Below are 25,009 nucleotides of genomic sequence, written 5' to 3'. Positions count from 1 at the left end.
GAAGCCCACCTGTAGGTCCCAACCCCATGCAGGGACACCCCACACACCTGGAGCCAGGGGTCTCTGGGACACTGGGTCACTCTAAATTCAGACAGAGCCATTCTCCAGTGCTTGTGCTGGTTGATGCTGGGCCGGAGCTCTCAATTCTGACATTATCCAGCTAGGAGAAGTAATGTCATTTTGGAGTGAAGCCAAAGCAGAGCAGGTTTTGGGAGCGTGCATGAGGAGCTAAGAGGGTATTGATTTCTCACCTCCCACACCTTCAGTCCAGGAAGTTTGTTGGAGGTTGCAGGCACCTCCAATAGCACAACTAACCTCTCTGCTGCCCATGATGGTAATGACCCTCTGCATACTCTATGAGCGTTCTGGACAGCCAGGTTTAATCCAGCTATTGATTTATCTTGCATGCACTGTTCTTAGTTCACAAAATTCAGACCTTGCCAGAAGTTTTATAGTAGTATTAACAATAAAATGCTGCTGCTGGATGAAAATCTTGTTCAGCAGCAAACAATGCTTAGCTATCGATCTTGTGTTGTTGTATGCACACTGGTGTCAAGTGCAAAAGCAAAGTTCCCATTTGTGTCCTCAAGAACAAGCTAGGGCAGGAGCTTTCTATGATTTTTCTCTTTTGTCATGATCTCTTCCCTGTCTCTTTTATACTAGACTCCACCTGTCCATCTGGACAGAACCCTCTGTTGTCCACTTTCCACCTCAACCCAACCTGCATCCAGCTGGCATTACCTTAGCAGTGCTCACTCACTGGACCAGCTCTTGGGTCAGATACACAGCTCAGATATTGAAGACACAGTGTAAATGAAGCACATTCAGAATTTCTACACTGTCCCTCGGTCCAAACCACAAAAGATTCCTGTAAGGACACTTAAGCTCCAAGAAAGTGCCCATATATTTTGCCTAGTCCTTTGCCTCAGCAGAGCTGGGTTGACAGATGTTCTTATAACTTGGATCAAAAAAAATTGTTGGAAAGTTTTGGACACAGTCTCATTGTTTCATCTCATTACAACATTTACCTTGTTAGAAGGATGAGGTTATTCCCCTGTTTGCCATCTCTTTTAGGACTAACACACATGAAACAGCAAAAGATTTCAGGCTGGAGCTAATGAACAGTTTTGTTATTTATACTCTACCATAAGGTGGATTCTTCCAGCTCACACCTCCAGCCTATAGAATGGCTTCAACATAATGGAGCCAGATCATAGAAGGAAGATCACAGAGTGTCCTTCTACCCCTACGTCCAAATATTTCACTGCTCCTGTAAAACAAGAGAAGTTGCTGTTTGCCTGCTGTCTCTTTCTTCCAATTCCTGAGTTACCAGGACAACAAATGGTAGGAGGGAAGTACGTATGTGTAGCTCTGAAGGAGTAACCTCTGTGCATTCCCTCCTATTGGGTAAGATTGGCAAGCAGTGTCTGTTCAGTGAAAGGTGGGACTTGGGTTTCCACCAAAAGCTGCTGGAAAGCCTACCTTCAACACTGACCACCTTTCCTGCGTGCTGGCAATGCCCATTGAAGTGGTGTATTCCATGACAGCTGCACAAACATCCATGACAAAAGCAAATGGAAGGCAGACTACCAATGAAGCCATGGGATGCCAGGATGGCCTGCTAATGTCATGTTTGAGATTCCCCAGGATGAGACCCTTCTGTACAAGTCAGCATCCAGAAAATAAGTTGTGAACTCTCATTTTCCTCAGAATATCCTCTTTTGCTCACGTCTGCAACAGGAACAGAATATTTGACCTTAACATGCCCTCATCAGTTCTCAAGACAGAAGTGGCTTAGATCCAGCCCTAGTGTACTTCTTCATATCTAAGGAGTAAGAGTTCACTGTGGCATTTGGAGAGGGGCAGAATTTGGAGAACCATCAGGGTTTGGTTTTCATATCTATGGTTTGGGCAAGCAGCAGGACGGCTGCCACAGAATTCAAATGTGTTAAGGCCAGACCTTCCCTGATGTTACCCTCTCCTCAGGCTACACTGCTGAGGCAGAACAGAACCCCAGTCTGTGCTTGTCTTCCTTTTACCTAATACCTGATCACTGCAACTTAAATGCTGGTAGATCTTGGAAGCAGAAGGTTCTCTGCCTGTTCTGATGCACCAGACATGTTTCCAGAGTAAATATGATGCAGTAAACCCTCTCCCCTAAAGGGCAATGGCCAAGGAAAACTAGGGGTCAGGCATGAGGGAATATCACCCGTAGGAATGCTGCTTAGAGTCTCCTTGTCAAGATGCTCCAAACAGCAGCTTTTAGAAGGAACAGATGGCAGAGGCTTTGCCTGAGAGGACTCAGAAAAGCTGGCAACCAGGGAGAAGAATCGGAAGGAAGCACCCTGCCTGTGCCTTGTCTTGCCCACCGTCTCAGCTGTCCTTTCTTGAGCCTTCTGCATGCAGCTACAGAAAGGAGCTAGGAAGAACAAAATCAATGTCTTCACTTGGCATTCTAATATGAAAATATTTGGAAGAAAAAGTTAAGAAGAAATTGTTTTAATTTCACTGCCAAATTTAAACTTGAGCTAGAGAGGTTCAAGTTTTTATCCAGCTTTTGAGGTCTCCCCTCACAGCAAATGGGAGAGGCACACATGAGCATGAGGGAAGTTACTGATGGCTCAGAATATTTCAAAGATTAAGTGGGTTATAAATCAGAAGCAAAAAGAAGTCACAAACCTTGAATTTATTAAAGCCAAGGAAGAAGAGGCACATGGAGGATCAGAGGAACACCTAGAGATGGACAAACCATGTTGCCTCTTTTGAGTATCTGAAAACTGTGGAGTTTGACTGCAATATTGCAGAACAAGATTTCAAATCTATGAGATGGCACTGCACAACAGGTGAGGACTGTTCGCCTGTCCTACCTTTTAGCTGTTTAAGGTTCCTACTTTTAAAAATACTTTCCGTCACAATCATTTTATTATTAGCTTTCAAATAGAAAAATAAACTCTCAGAAAAATGGAGGAAATCACATGGTCAGTACCAGAAGACTGCAACAACTGATTTCTAATGTGACAGGCCTTCAGGGATTATAAATCTCTCTCTATATATATATACACTCTTAAAACTGTGCTGCTGTAGCAGGCTCCAAGAAATGCATCACCGGGCAACAAAAGACCAGGGACACAATTCTGGAATGAGCATACTTTCATGCTGCTTAGCTAAAAAGCTCTGAAGAGAAGAAGGGCCCTTTTCTTGTTTAGAGCTTCAAAGGAAAAAACGCAGGAACAGAGATATTGTGGGTTGGACTTTTCTCACTGTGGTGCATGAATATTCTGTATAATGCCTAAGGATGCTGTCCCTGCTTCTGGCAGACCTAGTCTTCCGAATACTTTTTTCCACAATCTTGAGCATATTTCAAACAAGAGAGTGATGACACTTAGTTACAGGTTTGTTTTTTTTTTTACTGTAGGAATTTAAGTGTGACACAGAAGTCTTTAGATAGTAAAAAATTTGATAGCAAAATTAATTGAACTCTGAAGTGATTCATTTAGACTCTGATCTTGCAAATACGAGCTATTAAGCACAAGAATCTACATGGCTAGGATCTGGAACAGACACAAAAAAAGTATGTTTTGACTTTGTTAGGATTTTTTTTTTTTTGTAAGGAACAATTTAGTATGTGTTTGGCAGAATCCTACACAACAGTTGCAGGGGATAAAAAAATAGTGCAGTAACAAGAATATTTTACCTTTCCATTAAAGCAAGGCTAAATCCTACAATTCCTTATGATAGTAACAAAAAAATTACAAACAGGTCCAGGTTGAAGTCTGTTCAGACAGACCTCCTGTTGTTGCTGCATGCTTGTCTCAAAAGATGAGAACCTTTTACGCTCACAGTCAATAGTTTCCAAATTCCCCAGACTGAATATCAAATCATCCATGCTCTGATTTATGTTATTATTACAAAAGATGAGGAATTGATACCAACATTTTCCTCTGATATCTGGTTTTCAGAAGGTTTATCAAACAGGCATATTACAATAAAAGAAAGTATCTAAGTTGACTTACCTCCACTTTCAGAAGTGCACAGCCTTTCAAGAACTCTTGAATATTACTGATGCAATCAGCTTCATTTTTAGGCTCCAGGCAATACTAAAGAAAGAAAATTCACTAATCTCATTGCATTGCCTGTGCTGAGAAGGCCTGCATGAATATTGACATGTGCCTCTTATACTGAATTAGGGAAGCTTCTTCAGGGGGTGGGTGGGGGTGGCAGGCAAGCTGTTGAAGCAGGAAGAAAGCCACTGGAGGAAGTGATGCACACATAGAAACGGTCGGCATCTTGTTTTGAATGCCAGCATATGACGGTGCCCTAAGTGACAGTGGGAAATTGATGACCTTTAACAACATGCTGCCCCAAACCACCACGTTAGAAAAAGATAATGAACTAGCAAAACTAATTTCTGCATAATGAAAGCCTCCTTTTTTATAGGGTGGAGATTCTGTTGTGTTGTTGGGTTTTTTTAAAGCTTCTCTTCTGTGTTGCCAGTTCCTATCTCTCATTGGACTCCCACTTTTTATCCTCCTTCAAGTTCTTATCACACTTCTGGACTGTGAATACATGCCTTGTCAAACTCTAACAGGAGGCATTCACATGGCTTCAGTATCAATGGATTTGCTGGTCTTGCAACAGACCAAAAGGCACAGATGCAAGGGTTATTTGCTTATTCTTGTTCCTATCTGCTTCAAGCAGTGCATTTCCTGACTAACAAAGTGTGTTGCTGTAAGAGTTCTGAAAGAGGGAATGTATTTACTGTTGTAATTAATTATATTTATGTAAATACTGATACACGGCATATCCTTCTATTCAAAATCAAGATATTCTGATCTCTGGTACGCCAGTATTTCCTGCCACTGACTGACCATGTGTAAGTGAGCCAACTGCAACCTTGCAGAGTGTTTTTCTGGCTATAGCAACAAAATCAAAGCAGCTACATACTTGGTTCTCAATTAGAAACTCACATGTAAAACACCTCTCTCTGAAGCTCCTTGCTTCTCTCTTACCAGAGTAATTAGGCCTCAGAATGCCCAAGGTAGTTTCACTGAGCAGGGCTCTGTCTCAGGGTAGCAAAATACATCAGAAAGCATTACCTTTTCTGCAGATCCCGGAAGAAGCCGATTAATGAGTTTGCAAAGCACGGTTCCATCTTTCAGAGAAGTTTTCAGGAACCCCTCTGGATCATCTACAATTTTCTTAGGGGAATTTAAGACTCCTAGTGAAATAAGCCACGTCACAATCTGTTCTTCTGGATTCATGGCGCAGAGTTCTGCCGCCAGCACTGTTCTCCTGTACAACAGTGTACTGGAACCCACATCCGTGATTACATCTTCCTGCTGCAGCTCAAGTGTGAAACTACTTTTTTTTTTTTTTTTTTTTTTTTTTTTTTTGTCTTGGTACAGAAACCAAATCATAAGAACTAAAAGAAGCTACTCTAAGGTAAAAAACTTGCTAGAATAATTTCTAGCACTCAGCAAGAGACAGGAAAAGCAGATTGTTAGCTGCATCTTTGCAAGATTATTGAAAACACAAGTATTTTGTATTTATAATTACACTAAAAACATCTCACTTAGGGACTTCCACCTTGTGGCAGCTGGCACTCTATCACCTAGTAAACTTGGTCTGAATTTCAGGTTATTGCCTATAGAAATAAATTTCTTAATACTGTAAATAACAACGTATTTACAGTGTTAAAACAGAATAGTGATGTTGTGGATGAATGCAGCACTAAATAAAAATTTTAAACTTTATGTGGCAAACCTAGTTATTAAAATTGTGTTTTACAGTAATTTTCTATTTTCTATTGTCTGATTTTTGAAAAAAAATTCTGATAATGCACTCTGTGCGTAAATAATGTTTCTCTTTAATTGCTGTGTAGAGGTCCATATATAATCCAAAATGGTATTCTCTCAAAACAATTATCTGGATAACTTCAAAAAAGCCAGAAATTTAAGTCATCCAAAACTGAGAATAAAAATCCTAACTATTTTACTGGTCTTATTAAGATACCACGACTTCAGGATCCACTGAAGGTAATTTTAGTTTTCCACCCTGCCCAGGGCAGTATTAACCATCACTACTCATCACAGCAAGTCATTAAAGTCCATTCATCTTTACAACTGTCCTTTCACCAGAACAGATGGAAAATGAAGCAATTCTGTTGATGATGAAGTTGGAGCATCATGGCTTGAAGCAATCCAAAAGGAACAAAGTATCCTAGAGACCAGAATTTCTTGGTTACAAGTTCTGAGTCAATTCCTACCCTGTTATTTAAAACAGATGGTTTCAATAACCTAGTGTTACCACACTACTTACAATTTAGAGGCTCAGGAAAAACAGAGCAGGATAAATTTGTACACTGTAAATGTGCATGGTTTTGCCTCCGCTTTTCAGGTCTTAGGACTGGTACTGGGACCTACCTACGGACCAATTTAAACAGCCACCAGTAAATCAGAACTGTCTCTTTAGGGTTAGACACAATTCTGATCTTTTTCAGGACTTTGGGGTGAGTTTCAGGTCCCCTCAGTGGGAAATACTCACAACACATGGCTGCAGGCACTGAATAAAGTGGGCTACAGCTCTATCACAGCTCCGTTTTTTAGTGAGGTACATCTACAAAAGTGTGCAAAAAATACCAAAATTATGACTAATTGGCAATTCAGTTGTTTTGAGTTTTTTCCAGTTGTCATGAGCACTACTGTTTTGCAGAAAGATATACATACACTATCCCCTTTCATAATTATTTCTTCAAATCTATAGGTGTAGGTAGCCATTACAACTACTAATGCTCATTTATCAATGGAGACATGTGTTTGGATACAGAAGACACCTCAGTCACTGCATCAGAACACAGCACCTTCCGATGTAAAGAGAAATACTTCCAACAATGGGAGAACTGCACACCTGCTTCACTGAAGTCAGTGTTAGAAACGTGAACACCAAAGCACTTCACCCATTCCCTCCTCTGAAGGAAACCTTTGGTATAATAGATGTGCAGGTTTAGTTTTATGATTTCACATCCAGCTGCTGCAGCCAAGCAGATATTAATGCCTGCAACCACAACTAAGTGAAAATACTTCCCACATCTCAAACACTTACCAACTGCTTGAAAGACCTGCAGATACGGATATTCACAAAGTCTGAAATTTATGGTGTTTTTCATTAGCCACTTCAATCCCAACTTCATATTCTTTAGAGTCCTTTCTAGAGTTCCACACCAGAATTAATTCTGTGGCAAACCCAGAGTATGAAGGTAGAGTCACAAAGGAAGGAACAGTGTCCAGTCTAGTCTTTGGAAAGGTTTCACCTCTGGCTATTTGCTGATGGCAACAAGTCAAGTGGATCATCAGTAATCTCTTGCAGAGTCAATTTAGTTACAGATACTTATTTACAGCCTGATTTACACCAGTGATGACTAAATAGCACAGTGTTACTTTAAAAGGGGGAAGACTTTCCTATTCTCAGCTACTAAGTAGCAGAGTCCAGTGGCATACATATCAGCACAGTAACAGAAGCAAAGCAGAAACAGCAGCCACATATTCAGAAACCATTTTTGAGTGGGTCTTCTCGAAGTCACACAGGCTTAAGCCATTCACTGTTTTTTTACAGCAGAGGGAAAATACTCAACACCACAAAGAACAGCACCGGAGTATTTTTCTGCCGCAGAATCTACGGATACATTTCAATTGTAGCTTTCAATGATGAAGTTTGACTCTGTGGATGAGACAATACTGTAGGATCAGGGTACATTCCCATTAGTTAGGATTCTAGGCAGGCACTAAACTTACAGTAGCTGCCATTTTGGCATTACACTCTAGGTAGGATGATCCAGTTCAGCCTCAACAGCAGAACTCAAGACTATGAGTTAATACTGAAAAAGGAGTCTGATAGTACAGAAAGTTACGCCTTCTTGCAAAAGAGATACTGAGACCACCTTGTAACACTAACCTTCCAAGATGTAACACTAGTAATCTTTACCACCATCTGAGAGTCTCTGAGTAAAACATGTTTTTCTTTTTAATTAGACAAAAAAAACCCAAATCCACAACACTTGTTAGCAGTAAATTTATTTGCCCTGGGAAATACTGCAAACCTACCAATTTGCTACACAGATTTACTCCTGGAATCTGCAGCCCATAACTGAAGTTTGATGTGACACCCTTATGCCAAACGTAAAGATTTAAATCTGTAGACAAGGTATGCATGCCTTTTCTTCTTTAGCTATTCATTATGAACTGAGGGTTGTTTAAATGAGATCAGTTTATGTCTATCACAAAAGTCAGCGTAAATTTTATTATCCATGAAAGTTTATGAGTTTTCTACATGAAATACCAATGCCTAAGGACTCCTCTCACATACATTGGCCCATCAACATGTACGTAAGGGAAAAACACATCAAAATCCAGACAAAGTTTTGAAGGAAGCACCTAGTCTCAAGAGATGTAGTGCTGTCCAGTGTACACTAATTATTCTGGGCATTCATCACTAACATTGTTTCAGTACACCAACACTCCCCTCTTCTCATCCAGAAGGTCAGGACAAAACTGTTAATGCAATATAGCAGAACTTTTCATGGTTTCTTGAAAGTCCACTGTATTCAAGAGGACTAAGGCTCACATCTGTTTAACTTGCTCTTTTTATCAGCATAAATGGCAAGCTCACACATAAAGGGCAACCCAAGTATTGTGCTGCTGTAGGATGTGTGTGTAGTGCGCAATGAACCAGCTCACTCTGGACTGTTGGAAGGTGCCAGCTATGGCAGGCAGTGGTTGGCTTCCACCAATAATTTTATGTAGGTCCAAGAGATCAGTAGTGATACTTTAAAAGGCAACTCCTGAATGCTTACACAATCCTCTAGAAAATGGTGGGCAACACTATACTAAAAAGCCAGGCTGTATCAGTTGTGATTTGTGATCCTTCGATTTTCCAATGCATATCCACTGCTGCACTGCTACCTTCTAGTCACTGTAACTGGAAAAAGGAAATGCAAGTTAGTATTGTCAGAAGACATGAGACAAAAAAGTTAAATTCTCTTTGAATTATTTTTATATATACAATTAATACATTTGGATTGTATTTGATTTGTTCCAACAGAATGGAAGCACATCAATAGCTAACTACAATAATCAAAATGCCCTGCAGACAACTTGTACTAATGCATGCTTCTTGTGTAGCACCATCTCCAGGGCAGGTACTAAGTACTGCAATTCCTGTGTGTATTCCCCCTTTGAATTCTACCCACCACAAAACCCCACCAGCTCTTCATAACCTCAGCATGCTACTCAGGAGTTATGTAATACACTGGTATACATATTGGTACTAATCTGTAAGTAGTAATGGCAATTCCAGTTACACCCTGATTTTCCACAAGGTTATTATTACCTTCCTTGCCACAGGTTAAGGTCTACTTACTGCTCCTTTAACGTTGGTACCATGCCTGTTAAGAATCTGGAAACATTTAAAAGCTGAAGAGAAGGCTGATAGAGTGCACTTTTGTCTCTAATACCTGTATTTATTACAACATGGTCATAACAGATTTAGTAAACTGAAAAAAGTGGATAATACTAATATAATACCTTTTTTTTTTAAAGGGAAGCTTTGTCACTTGTCAAGAATAACTAAGCTTCAGCTTCCCAGCTATCAGAGAGAACTGAGGTGCACACACACAAAGTTTAAAACGTTCTGACACATTCGATATGATGATTTGTCAGTATCTTTTGATGTCTCCTAGAATACTGCTTATTAAAGACAACATTTTGTCTCTTATTAGAGGATCCAAGACCTGGATCTGGGTCAAATTATAAATTTAAAAACTGACCCCCGATTTTTTTTGCAGGTGGATGGGGGAGTAAAGAGGAAATGCTACTTTTAGACCTATTTCCCTAATCCACTTTAGTAGCACACTAGTGACATCAGTGATTTTTGAATGAAAAAGGTTTTCTTAACCTTTAGAAACACCTATTGTGAAGTGTCCTTTCAGTAAGACTCAAATTTAAGTATTTCAACAGTCACTCCTTAAAAGGAAAACAAAGACAAGGACAGCATTTGCTGGTTGAAATTTTATCAAGTGTCAGAAAAATAAAAAGTTGGTAGGGCAGTAGCTTTTTTTTGCTTAATGACATGCCTGCCCTGAACAGAAAGCACTTGTAATGATTCTGTATTTTACTGAAACACAATCCAGCACCCCAAAACAAAGCATATTTTTCCTTTATTATCACGGTAACAGCAGGAATTTATCAAGAGTATTTATAAAACGTTACTGGCATAGTCTGCCAAGGGCATTGCACAGTTACTGAGACTCTACAAGGAGAATGAATTGTAACCCAACTGACCTACAAACATCACACAGTATACAACAGAACCTATTCTTCCACAAGATAGATTTCCCTGTCAACAGCGACCACCTGTCAGATAAACCAACTGTACTTGGTTACACTACAGCTTTTTTTTTTTTTTTTACCATTTCAAAGATGGTTCTTGAGAGTAGAATTTGAAACTAACAGCAAAATAGGTTCTCACATTTACAGACTCAGTAAAGAATTACATAAAGAAGTACACATACTTCCTCACATAAATGCTTCTCCTGGAAAAGGTAGGAGTTCTTATCCTTTAATCTGTACTAGATTTTATTAAATTCTGCACACACTGTAAGTTATTTCCATATTTTCACTAAAATTATTAAGTATAGAAATTTTATTTTCCAGAAAGCTAGACTAGCATGGCAGCCACTACCACTTTTTCCTTATGAGTTACCAGAGAAACAGGAGAAAAACAACTTGCACATAAAATGCAAAGACTGCAGCTCTTGAATCGTCTAGAAAAATAATTTTAATAGGGTAGGCTTCAGAGCCACAAAACACAACTGTTCGAGAGCCTTAAACTGTTCTGGAGGTGCTTGAAGTCTGCAACTTAATCCCAGGACCTCTGCAGAGATCAATTCCTAATCCAAGATTATACTCAGTCTAATTGCTCATTCTATACATTTAATAAGACCAATTAAATGTCTATACTGATGTTTATTATTACAACACGGATTTTTATGGTCTGCTCTTATAAAAATTCAAACTCAACACTTTCTGCCACACACCTTGAAGAGCAGTTGTAAACATGTTTTTCTTTAGCTGTACCCAAGTTGGCCCCATTTTTGCTGGTAAGTAGTGTCTTACTGCCATTCCTAACCTGGTTGGTTTACAAAGCCTTTTTAATGCTCCTCCAAAACTTAAACAGAAATTAAAAAACAACACTTAGCCATGAAGAACATCCATTCAAACCTACAAACACAATGACCAGGAAACTTCCCTGCAGCTATTACATTGCTGTAATATTTACCTTACATATTGGTACAGGCACCACCCATGTCTGCCATCAACACAGATGAACCAGCATTATTTCAGCAGCATCTTCTAGAATTTATCCCCCTGCAACTAAGAGAAGATACAACAAACTGAGAAAAATATGCTTTACAGCACAAGTTAACCACCTACAGTAATTGCCCCATTTCAAAACCATAGCACAAGTTTGGTTTGCAGGTTATTCAGTTGCAAGTTTGTACTACTTCTTTAAATGGTGGAGCATTCACTGGCTTGGAATAGACTGGAATGGCTTAGAGAGAGGTTGCATGGCTTATGGAATTCTCATTCCTTTTCAAAGGTGCACTGCCATGGTAAATCCGTAAGTTGAACGACAAAATTTACTGACCAAACAGTTGTACAAAGGTTTTGGGTTTGTGTTTTTTTTAGTTGGAGGTCTTCATGTTCACTATATTCAAGAATAGCTTTTGAACTTCCTGGTTTTTTACCCGAGTTGTAACAACTTGCCAGAGGCTCTGCCACATGTACTGGGTATCCCTGCAACGCAGTGTCAAACTAAACTGAGTTAAGCATCCAACTAAACCTCAAGTTTGCATTTCTTGCTTCCAACTCTCAATAGCTGAGCTGGTATTTGTCAATCTAGACCAATTCCTGATTTCACAAGGCTTTAATTTTGTTAATATGCTGTATATGCAGCCTCTTTAAGCATCTTCACTGGTCACAAAATACCCCCTCCCACCCTACATGCCAATAATCTGTCTACAGTGAGCTGCATTACAGCTTTAGTTTTAAAACTGGTACCATAAATGCTTTTATCCAAGAATTGTTGAATTTGGAGAATTTCAAACGTACTGGGGAATTTATTTTCTTTTTTTTCTTTAATCTAGCACTTCCATTGCCACAACATGCAGCTTGTCTTATTGTATTAGAAGGCAACTTGTTTCAATTTTGACTTAGACTGAAAAACTAGTTTGCTTTGCTTACCATCTTTGCTGTTTCACAGGCATTTGATGCTCTTAATCAGCTGTGGAATGCTGAAAGATTCACTTATTTTAGGAAGCCATAAGCCTTTGAGAAGTTGGAGATAAAGACTTCTTTGCTTATCTTTTCTCCTTTGGAATCAAAGATGTTCCTTTAAAAGTGAAACACTACAGAGTTGCAAAAATTTGAAACAGTATGAGTAAGCATCGTTTTCAGCTTCTTTGATGGAATTGGTCAATGGGTTGTAGTTTGTTGGTTTTTTAACAGCATTGTGTAGCTGACTTACATGATTTTTTTTTTGCAGGGGAGATCTTTAAACTCCCCATGAAAAAGTAGGAAGGCAGAATATAGTATTATCCACTTGCTTTCTGGTTAAAGTGACTGAAATCCTCTATTTTTCTTTATACAAGGATCTGAAGGCATTTTGTACTGGGAATACTGTGACTTCAAATTCTAGGCACAACTGAGTTTTATGTGGAATCATCCCCACCACCCTCCAAATCACAAGCAATACTTTCAGAATGAGATGCTGAACATGTAGAGCAATCCATCTCCATGTTAGATGGTTGGATGTTGTGCAGAAGATCTTAAGAACAGCTTGCTCCATTCATGACGAAAATCAGATGGAAGTGTGGCATTTCAGGGAAACTTTACTTTGAAAATTACAACACTAGTACACAGCTCAAGCTTATACATTTAACATCTGCTTTCTGAAAGAAATGTTAACAATTTTGAAATGATATTAAACATTGTTTTAACTTTTTCTCACAAAAGCATAAAAGTCATGGAGGGGAAAACTTAACAGGCAACAATAAAAAAAGGTTAAAAACAACTTTTCCTTTTAGTAGTCCTCTGGTAGTAAAGATAGAACAGCTCCCACATTTGAGAAATTATCTGTCTTGGTCCAAAAGTTTAAGAGTGTTTTTAGTATCTGCTTCTGCCTCCACCTCTATCAGATCTGCTTCCACCACGGCCACCACCTCTGGGTGCCCCGCGGCTTGAACTACTGTAAGAATCCCGAGGAGGTGGATAGCCCCTTTCCATGGATGGGGGAAGACCCCTGTCTTGTCTTCCGACACGATCACGGCCACTTGAGTAGACATCACTTCTGCTGCTTGAGTAACTTTCTCGGCTTCCATATCCATCTCGTGTGCTGCCGTAATCATCATAGCGACTGCTTCCACCATATGATGGCGGGGGCCCTCGAGCAGGTGGAGCACTACGTGAGTTACCTGCAGGGTCAATGGTCAGGTAATATGGCAACACCATAAGTTATATAGAACAATTTAAAATCTGAATTTACAGAATTGTTGTATTAAAATGTTTACTGCTACTCTTTCGTATGTATTGAGATGGTCTTAATATAATCTGCCACACTAATGGTATTTTAAGTGGGGATTGTGTATCAGGCAGTGAGTGGATTTAAAGACTCTGAAGGAATGAAGACGGTGTTTTTTTATTCAGGCAGGCTCTTTTAACTGGGTATTCCAGAACAGCTTGTTATTTTAGAGAAGAAACTCAGCCACATTTTCCAGAGACAGCTGTCATTCTGCACTGTAGACTTTGCTTCTTTAGCTTACAGCTTATTTAACAAGATGATCAAATGATAACCAACAACTGCACTTTCTCTGTAGGGGGAAAAAAAAGTGTGCCACTTCCCCCTAAAACACAAGCAACCCAGTCAAAGTCGGACTTTATACACCTGTACATTTACACGATCTTCAAAATGGATTCTTACCGTAACTCTCATATGAATCTCTGTAGGAGCCTCCACTTGGATGATCTGAGTAGTCTCTGTCACGTCCACCACCATATCCATCACGATCACTATAGGAGGAAAGACTACTAAGACTTAGTACAAATCACTAACATCACAGCAAGAATAAAGTGACGGGGAGAAAACTCCAACAGTAGGTACCTGTATCCCCTGGAGGGGTATTCATCACGTGAACTGGAATGACCATAATCACGATACGCGTAGTCTCGGGGAGGTGGTGCATAGTCACGGGTATCCCTGGAACTGGGATAATCTCTGCTTGAATAACTACGGAGAACAAAAACTGAGATGTTAGCCATACGTCCTAGCACAGAATCAAGATCCTTCTTCAAACAAAAAACACTTCACTAAAACAGAACAGTATAAGAATTTACCCGTCTTTAGTGCTATAGCCATCGTCTCTTGGAGACATGTAGACATCTCTCCGTGATGGCATTGGCTCTCTGCGTGGAGGACCACCGTAACCATCTCTTCCACGTGACACAGGAGCTTCAGAGAAACAGTCCATTTAATTAGTATTTAGCCATGCAGAACACTCAAGGCAAGTGCTACTAAAAAGCTTAAAGCAATTTAATAGTATCTCTGGAGCCCACATTTAGACTACTTCACATTTCTGCTTGTACAGTTTTAAAGCAACGCTAGGAGAAACATACTCAAATTGCACCAAATTGTTTCCAACAGCTACGAAATTATATTGGTATGAAAGGAACCAAAGATCAGAAAAACAATACACTAGCCCTCAACAGACTGAAATCAGAATCAATGATTTGTACCAGGTTCCAAGGGAAGACTAAGGTGCTACAGCTGAGCAAGCAATTAATTTATTCAGGAAGTCCTTACCTCTTCCTCCCATACTACTGCTACGCACTGGTCCTGAAGGTGCAGATCTTTTAGGTGGAGGGCCTCCACTTCGTGGAGGTGGACCTCTCTTCATGGGAAGTGGCCCCCGAGAAGACCCTAGAAGGAAAAGCCATGAACCAATTTTTATTTCTGTGATACTCACCTGCATTATCCTAAGGCCTGAACTACAACAACCAAGTGTGCCATTATTCCCACTACATGGTCAACAGTAAACCTCTAAAACTAGACCTCAAAGCTTTCTGTCTTCTAGCCACTATTAAATGCTGCTGGCAGAACTGATAGTCAGACTTTCCACAGCCTAAATTCCTGTCAAGAACTGTCTTTTAGAACTTATCCAAAAGCTATAGGGTGTGACACAAGGGAAAAAGACGGCCAGCTGATACCTGGAATCAGTCACAGTTTAAAGGCTTAACAAGTTACTGTTCTCAGAAGAGAGCCACCTGGGAAGATGTACTAGAAAAGAGCCTACAGAGAGGGCACAGAGGTACTACCGAGTCTGCAGAACCTACTATACAGACTCTTCAAGACAGAAGTTTCATTATTTCCAGGGAGTTTTTTTTCTGCATTACAGCTTTTACTGTTACACCTCAGGTGCTGCTTGCTAGTTCTTTTAAATGAGTTTTGTTTTGATACTGAAAAGTCTGAATAAATAGTTATATATTAATGAATATCCAGTATCAAGTAGTGTACTATCCTTACACTTTAGAAAGCTTTAACTCAACAAACAACGCTCAGCTGCCCTTTCACTCTGATCTGGAAGGATCAGCTCTACAATTTTCTCAGTTTAGACCTCTTGCTATTAAGAATGAAAGGCAGTTCCCTTTCCCTGGTGGTAGAGAATCACTTTTTCAACTTGAATACCAGAAAGCTTCCTTTCTCACGTGCAAGGCAGGAGTTCTGCTTTTCTTTCATAGGCAAAAGTCAAGTGGAGTGTTAGTTGTAGAAAGGAATCTTCACATTTGAAAGCCTTTTCTTAAGGTGTACTTGCCTAATCAAAAATTTGACTAAACTGTTGAGATCATATTTGATCATTTTAATAAAGAACAAGGAGTGCACTATTCAGGTGTTTGAATTTTTTTTTTCCAGTAGGATTATTGTCATCTTCCAATGGGATTGTCTTGTGTTGTCGAAGTGTATAATGAGAGAGGTCAATACATACCCAAGTGACTCCCTCTTGAAGGTGGTCCTCTCGCGCCACTTCCGCCTCTTGCACCTCTAAGGCCCCTGGGAGGACCTCTGCTTCGGGGAGGGGGTGGCGGCCCACGCCTACCACCACTTTCAAAGGATGGCTTGGTTGCTTGTTCCACTTTAATTGCCTTCCCATCTAATGACTAAAGAAGAAGCTGCTTTACTTACTGCTCAGTCATGTTCGTATTTCTTAAATCAAGCCCCTCTTGCTTCACTATTATAGGGCTTCCATTTTATAAGTTAGAGCAACTCTAGAACTGATTTCGGTCTTCAGTATTAGTCCCCAAGTACTCAGCAGCATGTTGGGCCTAATTTCAATTTCTACAGTACTTCATTCTTGTGGTATTGATGGCAAAAAAAACCACAGCAGCATCAGAAAAGACTTTCAGTGAACACAAGTGTCCAATGATTACGGCAGCCCCACGTCATTTATTCTGTAAATGACACATGATATATGATCTACAATTTACTTTCAATTGCCATGTACTTTTGTACCAAACTAGTAGTGCACCTGTAGTTACAGGGTTAAGCTGAAGGTAACTTAGCTTCAGTCAGGATTTCTGGCAGTGGGGAGGCCGTTTAGCACATTTTCTTGACGTCCTGATAAAACGGTGATCGCTGAAGTATTTAGAAGTTATTTCAGCATCTATACAGCAGACTGAGTATGACAAGTCACCCTTTTTCTAGTGTTTCAAGCTGAGTTTTCAATCAAGGTGACTGTCACAACTAACTCTATTACTTGCTTCTCCACAGGGAAGGTGCTTTGTGGTTGGGGTATTTTTGTTTGCGGGTTGTGTTGTATGGTCTTTTTTTTTTTTTTTGTGGTATGAAAAAGGTAGAAGCTTTTTCTAGAATATAGACCTCCAATACCAGGAACTCTGCAGTGAACTAATATACCTCAAACATGAACAGGTAGTACATGTTGAGTAATTTAACCTAGTTAATCAAATTTCTGTACAATCTTTAGGCACTACATTTGGATAATACAGCAGAACCAAGACCAAAAGCTCTGCTAAAATTAGGTTACTTTACACTTATGCTGGCAAATATGATTTATTTGCCTTTTTTAGCAGTTAAATATTTAACTCTGCCATGACAACTAGTTCATTATCAAGCAGAAAGTGGTGTTCATTGCACATTGCTGCAATAAATGAACACAAACATAACTGCTAGTAATGTCTTAATCTGCATTGCTAATAGAATTTTATTGAAGTACTGAACATTTTTTGTTCTCTATCAAAATCTAGCTCTCTGAAAATTCAATGTAGTAGTTCATGTATTTTGTCACCTCATAGAGTTGTAGTGACTGTTAGAAAACCTGAGCGTATACATACACAGGTTCCAACTCGATCTATTGTGAGGGAAAAAGAAATACCAGCAAAGTCATATTGGTCTTGGGCTTTGACTTCATGAAATATTTTACTTATGGAAGGTTTCTCAAAAAGCCTTTTGGACAAACTGAAACATTCCAGGAGTGAGCATTAGTCACTCTAATGACTGGAACTTGTCAGTTTGCATCATATTGATTTGCCATTGTAATTAATATCTCACTTTCATCCTTCTCAAGCAGGAACAGTGGGCCTGAAGCCTCAAGCTTTGCTATGGCCACTACTGTCCTCAATTTCATGGCAGTCTTGACAGCTTGTTTTAAGTTCAGAAAGCAAATATTGTCCCCCTCTGCTAAGCATGGGTTCTGAAAACCTGGATGCTAGGTTTAAGTTCTTTCATTTCTGTTATGTAGGAGGTACAGTTTTCCTAGTATTTTCTCCTCCTATTTTCTTCTGCCTTGCGCTTACGCATCTTACCCTGGCAAAAGATAATTTCTTTACAGACAACTTTACAAAAGTAGTCTTAAAAAGCTATTCCATAGGTCCAGAAGGACCTTTCACCAGGTACAAGAACTTTTTTTTTTTTTACTAACCAGAAAATATTCGTCTAAGTGAATTGATTTCAGAGCAGAGGGGACATTTTACAGTTTCTTAGCTCAAAGAAAGATCTTATCTCACCAAACATAAAAGTCACACAACCCATCTCAGAATAAGGAAGTTTTTTCAATGAGCTCAAAGCACAAGCTGTCAACATGAACACTCATTAGTTTGTTTTTATAGCCTTGATTCAGAGTGTTATAGAAGCATTTTCAATATGGTATGAGCACCAGAAAATGAAGTCACCCTGGTGCTAAAAAGAATGGAAATAATTTAAGGCAATAATAGTTTGGCAATCTAAGTCTCCTATGTGTGAAATGAATAATCTGTACAGATTTGTAAAGTGAGCCAGGGAACTTTAACCAAACACAAAGAGAGAACTATCCTGCAAACTGTTCCACATTTCAACAGAAAATATTAATGAAATTTTCATAATTTTGGGAGCAGGGCAAGAAATCAAGTATTTCAAAGAAACTGTTACAATAACTTCCACAAAGGTGGTCCTAACACCACACAGGGCTTTCCTCTTCAATGGACCACTTCACTGTTGATGCTGCAATGACTTCATTTCTCCACCTTCCTTGATGAAACATTGAGTTTCCTTTTGACATGTATATCCAAGAAATGAAGATCCATTTCTTAAGAGCCCAAGCTTCTGTACATTGTTTTCACTTCTTCATCACAGAACAGGAAGCATTTCTGTCAGAGTGAGACAACCTTCTGTAGTGCTGAGTAGAGTTTACACTGTAGCATCTGCTTTCATTCTCTTAACACAGACCAGCAGACTTGGCAGGTCTACAGTGAAATTAAATATTTGCTTTGTCCTGATCTTTTGCCTAAGGTCATATCCTCTCTTTAATTATCCGTTTCATCTTAAGGACATAGAATCAGAAGATCATGAGAACAGCTCACTGCACCGAACAACCACTACAGACCTGGAAGTATCCACGTTTATGTCCGGGTAAGCACATGCATTTTGTGGAATCAGGATGTAGACTTGACTGTTATGAACGAAGGTTCTTCTTAAGGAAGGCTTGTAAGCGGTTATAAAGTACTTCTCCATTTCTTTTGCACTGCTCACACAGGATAGCATTGATTCAGTTCAGAAGACAGAGTAACTGAAGTGAGAAATCTCCATCCCAACTCTAAAATAATTATTTCCTGATCTCTTTATGCAGGACAAACTTCTCTTCAGTAAGGAAGCTTTGACTAGTCTACACTTTTCCCAGTACAGAGTGAAATATAGTTGTTCACGTATTACCCCTCCCTCAAATTGATGCAAAAATGTGGATAAATTTTCATACACATTTGCAAAGTAAAAAAATTAAGTGCAAATTCATTCTTGCAGAATCTGTTGGAATCAGCCTCTTCTACTGGTTACAACTTCAAATTCCTTTGGGATGACAGAATGAGCAACAGATGGACAATGCAGCACTCTTCCTCTGGCCAGACAGATCACCTGTCTCCTTATAGACTGCTTGAACTGCAGTCTGCACATTGCTTCTGCTGCTGCTTCTCAAGTGCATTAAAATCCCAAGAATGCTCCAATCCGTCTTTTTTAAATGAACAAAGAAACCTTCAAGCTGTGATTTATGACAATTTCCTGCTCTCACACCAGGCCTCAAACAGAGCTAGGGTTAGGCCTGCTCTTCCTCAGACCTTGAATGCAGAGTCTTTCTGGAATCAAGCAGTACCTGCTGTCCAGAAGGCTTTCTGAAGATGAGAAGGAGACACCACCTCATGAGTACCTTTTAAATCCATGGTCAAAGCAAGTTGGACCAGAGGACATTCTAGGTCAAATCCCATCTGAGGATATTCTTTTCATACACTACGTGTTGTTCTAATTTCAAAGCAGAGGAAGGCACTTCTAGATTTATAGTGAAGACAAGACCATGAAAACAATGATCCACAAGACCATCCTTTCTAGCATTTCTTGACAGTAATGCAGCTTGTGCAGTCCAGGACAAGTAGACATAACCTCAGCCAAAACATTGTCTCATATAGCTACTTTATCAAGCAGTACTCTCCCAAATGTCTCCAATGTGACCAAACACATGCCACAACATTCAAGATGTAGAACAGTTGGTGATTATTTTCACAGGGATTTTGATTTGCAAGCTGCACTCCACAAACACGCAGATTAATGACTGAATTCCCTTCAGTCTGACAATTACATATTGGTCCTTGGAATTACTTTATGTGAGGGTTCAATGACCATTTCAGAGAAAATAAAGTATTTAAGCACAGCAGTAAACAAGTCTTCAGAACTGTAGCAAACTAGACCGTGGAGAAATAAAATTCAAGAAAAGGAGTACCTTGAGAGATGTTTAGGCTGGTAAAGAAAGAACATCACCTGATTTTGCCACTCTCTGCCTTGACAAAACTACTAGCTTGTTTAAAAAGGAAGTCTTCAAAGAATGTAACCCTATTGTGATAAGGTTGTCATGAAGTACCCAGAAACATCAGTACACGGAGTAGAAAAACACTACCCTTCTATAACACAGCCTGCTATAACAAGAATACAAGAGGTTTTACTATGTGTGCATGAACACTACACCAAGCTCATTTTCTTATTCCTAAAGTTGCTTTACTTACTGACTGCAATAACTGATGTTTTCCTTTCACTCCAACTTCACACTAACAAGACAAACATATCAAAATCCCAAGTGTCAATTAATCACAGTCACTCAATGTTTCTTCACTTTACTCAAACGGCATCTCAAGAGTCACAGGGCCAGTGCAGTGTGACCTCAACACAAACATTCAGATAATACAAGGAAAACCAGAGTCTGCAATTCAAGTGACTTAACATGGCTTTCACTGCCTGAAGAGAAAGCACCTCTTGGAAGATAAGCAGCTGTCGACCAAAAAATAGCCAACTTACATTTACCTCTTCAAACACATGCCACAACAGATTACAGCAGCCTACAATTATTTGACAAACTGTCCTGGTATTGTCTTGGAACTTGTGCTGCAAATTCCTGTATTTTTATTTTCAAAAACATTACTCTTATTTCTCTTAAAGCTAGGCCACTGCATTTTAGGATGTAAACGAACAAACTCAGTTGCCAGCTAACTGCAAAGCCATTGCACATTAACTGGAAAGATGCCCCTCACACACCAAGAAGACCAATGATGCAAATCACAAATATAGATTATCCACAGAATGCCAGATAGCTCATCAACACTCCAGCACTCGAGGGAAGTCACAGTCAACCCATGTTAAGGGAACAGTTAATAATTTTCAGGTACGTCACTTCCCTGTAATTTACACAGTACTGCATTCAAATATGACCAAAAAGAAAAATCCAACCCAAAAATAATCATTGAAACATACAACAATGAAGAGCTGATTGCTGAAAAACCCTCCATCACTCATTAAGGAACAATAGGAAAAGAGAGTGTAGCTGTCTGCCAGTCAGACTTCATTTTCTATGAGCAAATCCATGAAGAGGAGAAACAGATTTCAGCTTCATGGAGACAGAGACATTCTGTCAAATTTAAAATTACAATTTGTCTCCATGATCTTCGAATCCATTCCCTTTCCAACTTTTATTACCAGTTGATTTACCCCAAAGATTAATTGTCCTAGTCAGCAGCAAATGCTCCATATAATTGGTCTTAATTCCTACCTTTCCATTCATATCTCTGGCAGCATCCTTTGCATCTGCTGGACTCTCAAATGTGACAAACGCGAATCCTCTGGACTTGTTTGTTTCCCGATCTTTCATCAAAAGGACTGCAGAAACAAAGCCACATCAGCCTTCTCTGTAATTCTCTATAAGGAACACTTAACCTTTATTTAACCTTTTAAGCTCAGAACTTCTTAGAGGACATGTAAGCGCCATCATTTCAGATGATCAACGCAAAAAAAAGTCATCATAGCTATACTGTTGTTTGTTTTTAGTATTATCATCTTAATAAAAGTTCTCTTTACCTTCCACAATGCGTCCATATTTGCCAAATACAGCCTCAAGGGCTTTCTCATTAGTCTCTGTGTTCAGGCCCCCAATGAACAGCTTCCCAGGACGATCTGCTTCAACCATTTTGATTCTGTGAATGACCTACTAAAAAGAACGAGGCCTTTATTAACAAAACATCAAACTGCAATAGAGACTTCATGATAAATAAATGACTCCTGTCCTTAGAAGTCCAAGCAAATTTTCTTCGGAAAGAGGGAAAAATATGAGGTATAAAAAACATTAGGTAATTGCAATTTTTTGTAATGGAATCAAATGATACTAGTATTAACAGTTACTTCTTTACATTATATAGTGTATTTAAAAGATACTAAATAAAACTTTGAATACTGGAACAACGCACTGTTAAAATGAAGCAATATTATTGACTGAAAACTCTTCCAGAAGTACTGTACTTTTTGTCCTAGATTACAATCCTAGTACACCTTTCCTTTAAATCCTGGACATTTCAAGTAATTTACTTAATACGTCAAAGTAATACAAAATTATGAACTCTTCAAAGCATTTTCAGTCAGTACTTACAAATTAAGCTCATTATCTGTACTATCTGCAAGGAGCCTATGCTGGAATCCTGGCCTACACAACACGTGAGACTGAACAGACACACCAAACCACAACTCCAGTTCTACACAGCAATGTCAAAGCTAAAGCCGCGAGGACGGGAGAGCTTAAAATGAAAAAAGCCCAGGAGCCGAAGACAAAGCCGAACCTCTCCGTGCCTGGCGGGCCGCCCGGCGCCTATGGACAAGCGCTGCACGCGTGTCTCCAGCGCGACGGCAGGAAGGCCCGCGCCTGCTCCGGCACACACGGGAGCGCGGACAAAGCACTCCCGAGGGAGCCGCGGCGGGCCCGGCCCGGCCCCGCGCTCAGCCGCGCTCCGCGGCACGGGGAGCGGGGGGGTGCCGGACCCTCCGCGGGCTCAGGCACCGCCACAAAATGGCGGCCACCTCTGACAGCGGCTCCGCTCCGTCCCCGCGCCCGGCGGCCTCCTGGGCGCTCACCCACCGCGCGACTCAGCCCCGTCCGGACACATCGGCACAGAGCTCCAGCCGTGCCCCCCTCGCCCTCCTCCGTGATGCTGAGGAACCCCTGCACTTAAAATGGCGGACACCGCGCCTCACTCCGCCGGGACCCTCCTCGCCCCACCACAACCGCGCGAGTCACGCCGTCCTAACCGGAGCCGGGCAGAGAGGGATTCCGGGCCGAGCTCCACTCCGCCGCGAGCCCCCACCCCGCGGAAGCTTTCGCCGCGGGTGCCCGCAGAGCCCCGCGATGCCGCCCGCAAAGCCCTAGCCCGCAGCCGCGCTCACCTCCACCCGCGCCGATCTGCAACTGCGCAATGGGGGCGAACAAAGGCGCTGCGGGCCTTTATAGCTTTACGTCACCCCGCCGGCCGGAGCCCCGGATGCGGCGGCGGCAGCGCCGAGCCCGGTAGGGGGCACCCCCGGCCCGCCGCGGGCGGGCAGCAGCGGAGCCGGGCCCGGAGAGCCCCGTCCTGCCAGGAGCGGGGAACGGGCCGGGGACGCGAGCGGCGGGAAAAGAGCGGCAGTGGGCCGTGGGAAAGGAGTAGAGCTTTGTTTGCCAGCTGCGCCTCGTCCCGAAGGATTGAGGCCCCATGTGGAGTGCTGCGCCCAATTCTGGGCTCCTCAGCACGAGAAAGGAGGTGCTGGATATAGTAAGTGTAATGAAATGTGCTTTGTTATCAAATCCTGCTCACTAAGTGCTTACAGACCCTGAATGCAAAGGGTCATTAGCACCTCTTCCTGTTGAGTAAATGAAGAGGAGCCCATACAAGACTACAGAGACCGAACAATACCAGAGGACATGCTGGGAAAGACGCCCACACCAGACCCTTATCAATTCCCACCAGGAGGTGGAAGCGACCCCCGAGCAACTCCTCGCCCCTGCTTGCTAAAATCGCAGAGTACACCACCAAATCAGAACGAGCACCCGAAAGAACCGGAAAATAGACTGTATAAAAATGAACTAAAACTGCTTTTTGGTGCGAGCCATTGGCGGAGCAGTGACTCCCTGGCCGCCCAGCGGTGCTTTGCTCAGTTACCGCTTGCTAAATTTGCTTACTAATAAATTTTCTATGATTAATCTAAACTGGCTCCTCCAATTTGTCATGAGTATCTATAACAGTAGCATCACAAAGATTATTAGATGTCTGGAGCATCTCTCTTACGAGGAGAGATATGGAAGCTGGGGCTGTTCAGTCTAGAGAAGGGAAGAATGAGAAGGGATCTCACTAATGCATATAAATATCCCAAAGCCAAGTGCCAGGGGGATGGTGCCAGAGTCTTTTCAGTGGTGCCCAGTGACAGGATGAGGAGCAATGGTTATAAACTGAAATACAAGAAGTTGCACTTCAACATGAGAAAGAACTTTGCACTGAGGATAGCAGAACCCTGGAACAGCTGCCCAGTGAGATCATGGAGGCTCCCTCTCTGAAGACAATTCCTGTGTCACCTGTTCCAGGTGACTCTGTCTTGCCAGGGGGATTGGACTGGATGATGTCCCAGAGGTCCCTTCCAATGCTAACTGATTTTGTGAAGCAGCAGATCTATCATTTCTTTGAAAGGAAAATCACAGTAGTGTCATTTTAACTTTGAAGTTTGTGCAGGAGCTTAACCCAGTTTGCTAAAAGAGCCTTAAAGACATTTTTAATTAGTTTGATTAGTACACGTGCATGGCAGCACCCCTTCCTTGCAGAATAAGAGCAAACCAAAACAAGTGTGGTCTAAAATTAAATATGCTCTTGATGGCACAAAGTTTTGTCATTTTAGTTCAACTAACTCAATTTGTTATTTATACTCGAAGTTCAACTGTGATTTTCTTTGGCTGACTAAACCTGATAGGGGAAAAGTTAGGAGGAAATCAGCTCATACAAAAATTGGCTAAATTTTCATTGTTTGAATCTGTAGATTATATAAATTGGTATTATATTAATCAGCCATCAAGGACTATTTTCTTAGTGTCTAA

At 40.8% G+C, this 25,009-nt stretch overlaps 2 protein-coding genes and 1 non-coding gene across 7 annotated transcripts in view; all 3 read right to left on the bottom strand.

Annotated features, from left to right (window-relative positions):
* ARHGEF6 (Rac/Cdc42 guanine nucleotide exchange factor 6) overlaps positions 1 to 5,285 on the bottom strand; it is a 38,314-nt gene extending 33,029 nt beyond the window's left edge. For both annotated transcript variants that reach the window (XM_033072176.2, XM_033072178.2), the window contains exons 1-2: positions 5,097 to 5,285; positions 4,014 to 4,097 (exon numbers count right to left, since the gene is read on the bottom strand). In XM_033072176.2, the coding sequence (XP_032928067.1) occupies positions 4,014 to 4,097; positions 5,097 to 5,261 (249 nt within the window). In that variant the 5' untranslated portion in view covers positions 5,262 to 5,285. The remainder of the gene's footprint in view (positions 1 to 4,013; positions 4,098 to 5,096) is intronic.
* A 7,640-nt stretch (positions 5,286 to 12,925) lies between these two features.
* On the bottom strand, positions 12,926 to 23,405 carry RBMX (RNA binding motif protein X-linked). Of its 4 annotated transcripts, none has more exons than XM_033072144.2 (9): positions 23,335 to 23,405; positions 21,982 to 22,111; positions 21,677 to 21,783; positions 16,091 to 16,262; positions 14,911 to 15,027; positions 14,445 to 14,559; positions 14,212 to 14,337; positions 14,032 to 14,135; positions 12,926 to 13,525 (listed from the first exon to the last, which is right to left on the bottom strand). In XM_033072144.2, exons 2-9 carry the CDS (start codon positions 22,088 to 22,090, stop codon positions 13,218 to 13,220), a joined length of 1,158 nt encoding a protein of 385 aa, XP_032928035.1. In that variant the 5' UTR covers positions 22,091 to 22,111; positions 23,335 to 23,405; the 3' UTR covers positions 12,926 to 13,217. The 4 variants fall into 4 exon arrangements, with proteins under 4 accessions (XP_032928035.1, XP_032928039.1, XP_032928034.1 ...); XM_033072148.2 differs by having other exon boundaries at positions 14,032 to 14,120; XM_033072143.2 differs by having other exon boundaries at positions 21,982 to 22,108; positions 23,335 to 23,386.
* LOC117003142 lies at positions 21,857 to 21,930 on the bottom strand. The gene has a single exon (XR_004419470.1). It is a non-coding gene; the product is annotated as a small nucleolar RNA SNORD61 (small nucleolar RNA).
* Positions 23,406 to 25,009: the final 1,604 nt, after the last annotated feature.

The sequence above is a fragment of the Catharus ustulatus genome, chromosome 14, assembly GCF_009819885.2.
Source record: "Catharus ustulatus isolate bCatUst1 chromosome 14, bCatUst1.pri.v2, whole genome shotgun sequence".
In the NCBI taxonomy this organism is placed as follows: Eukaryota; Metazoa; Chordata; class Aves; order Passeriformes; family Turdidae; genus Catharus; species Catharus ustulatus.
This window is presented reverse-complemented; position numbering and strand designations above follow the sequence as displayed.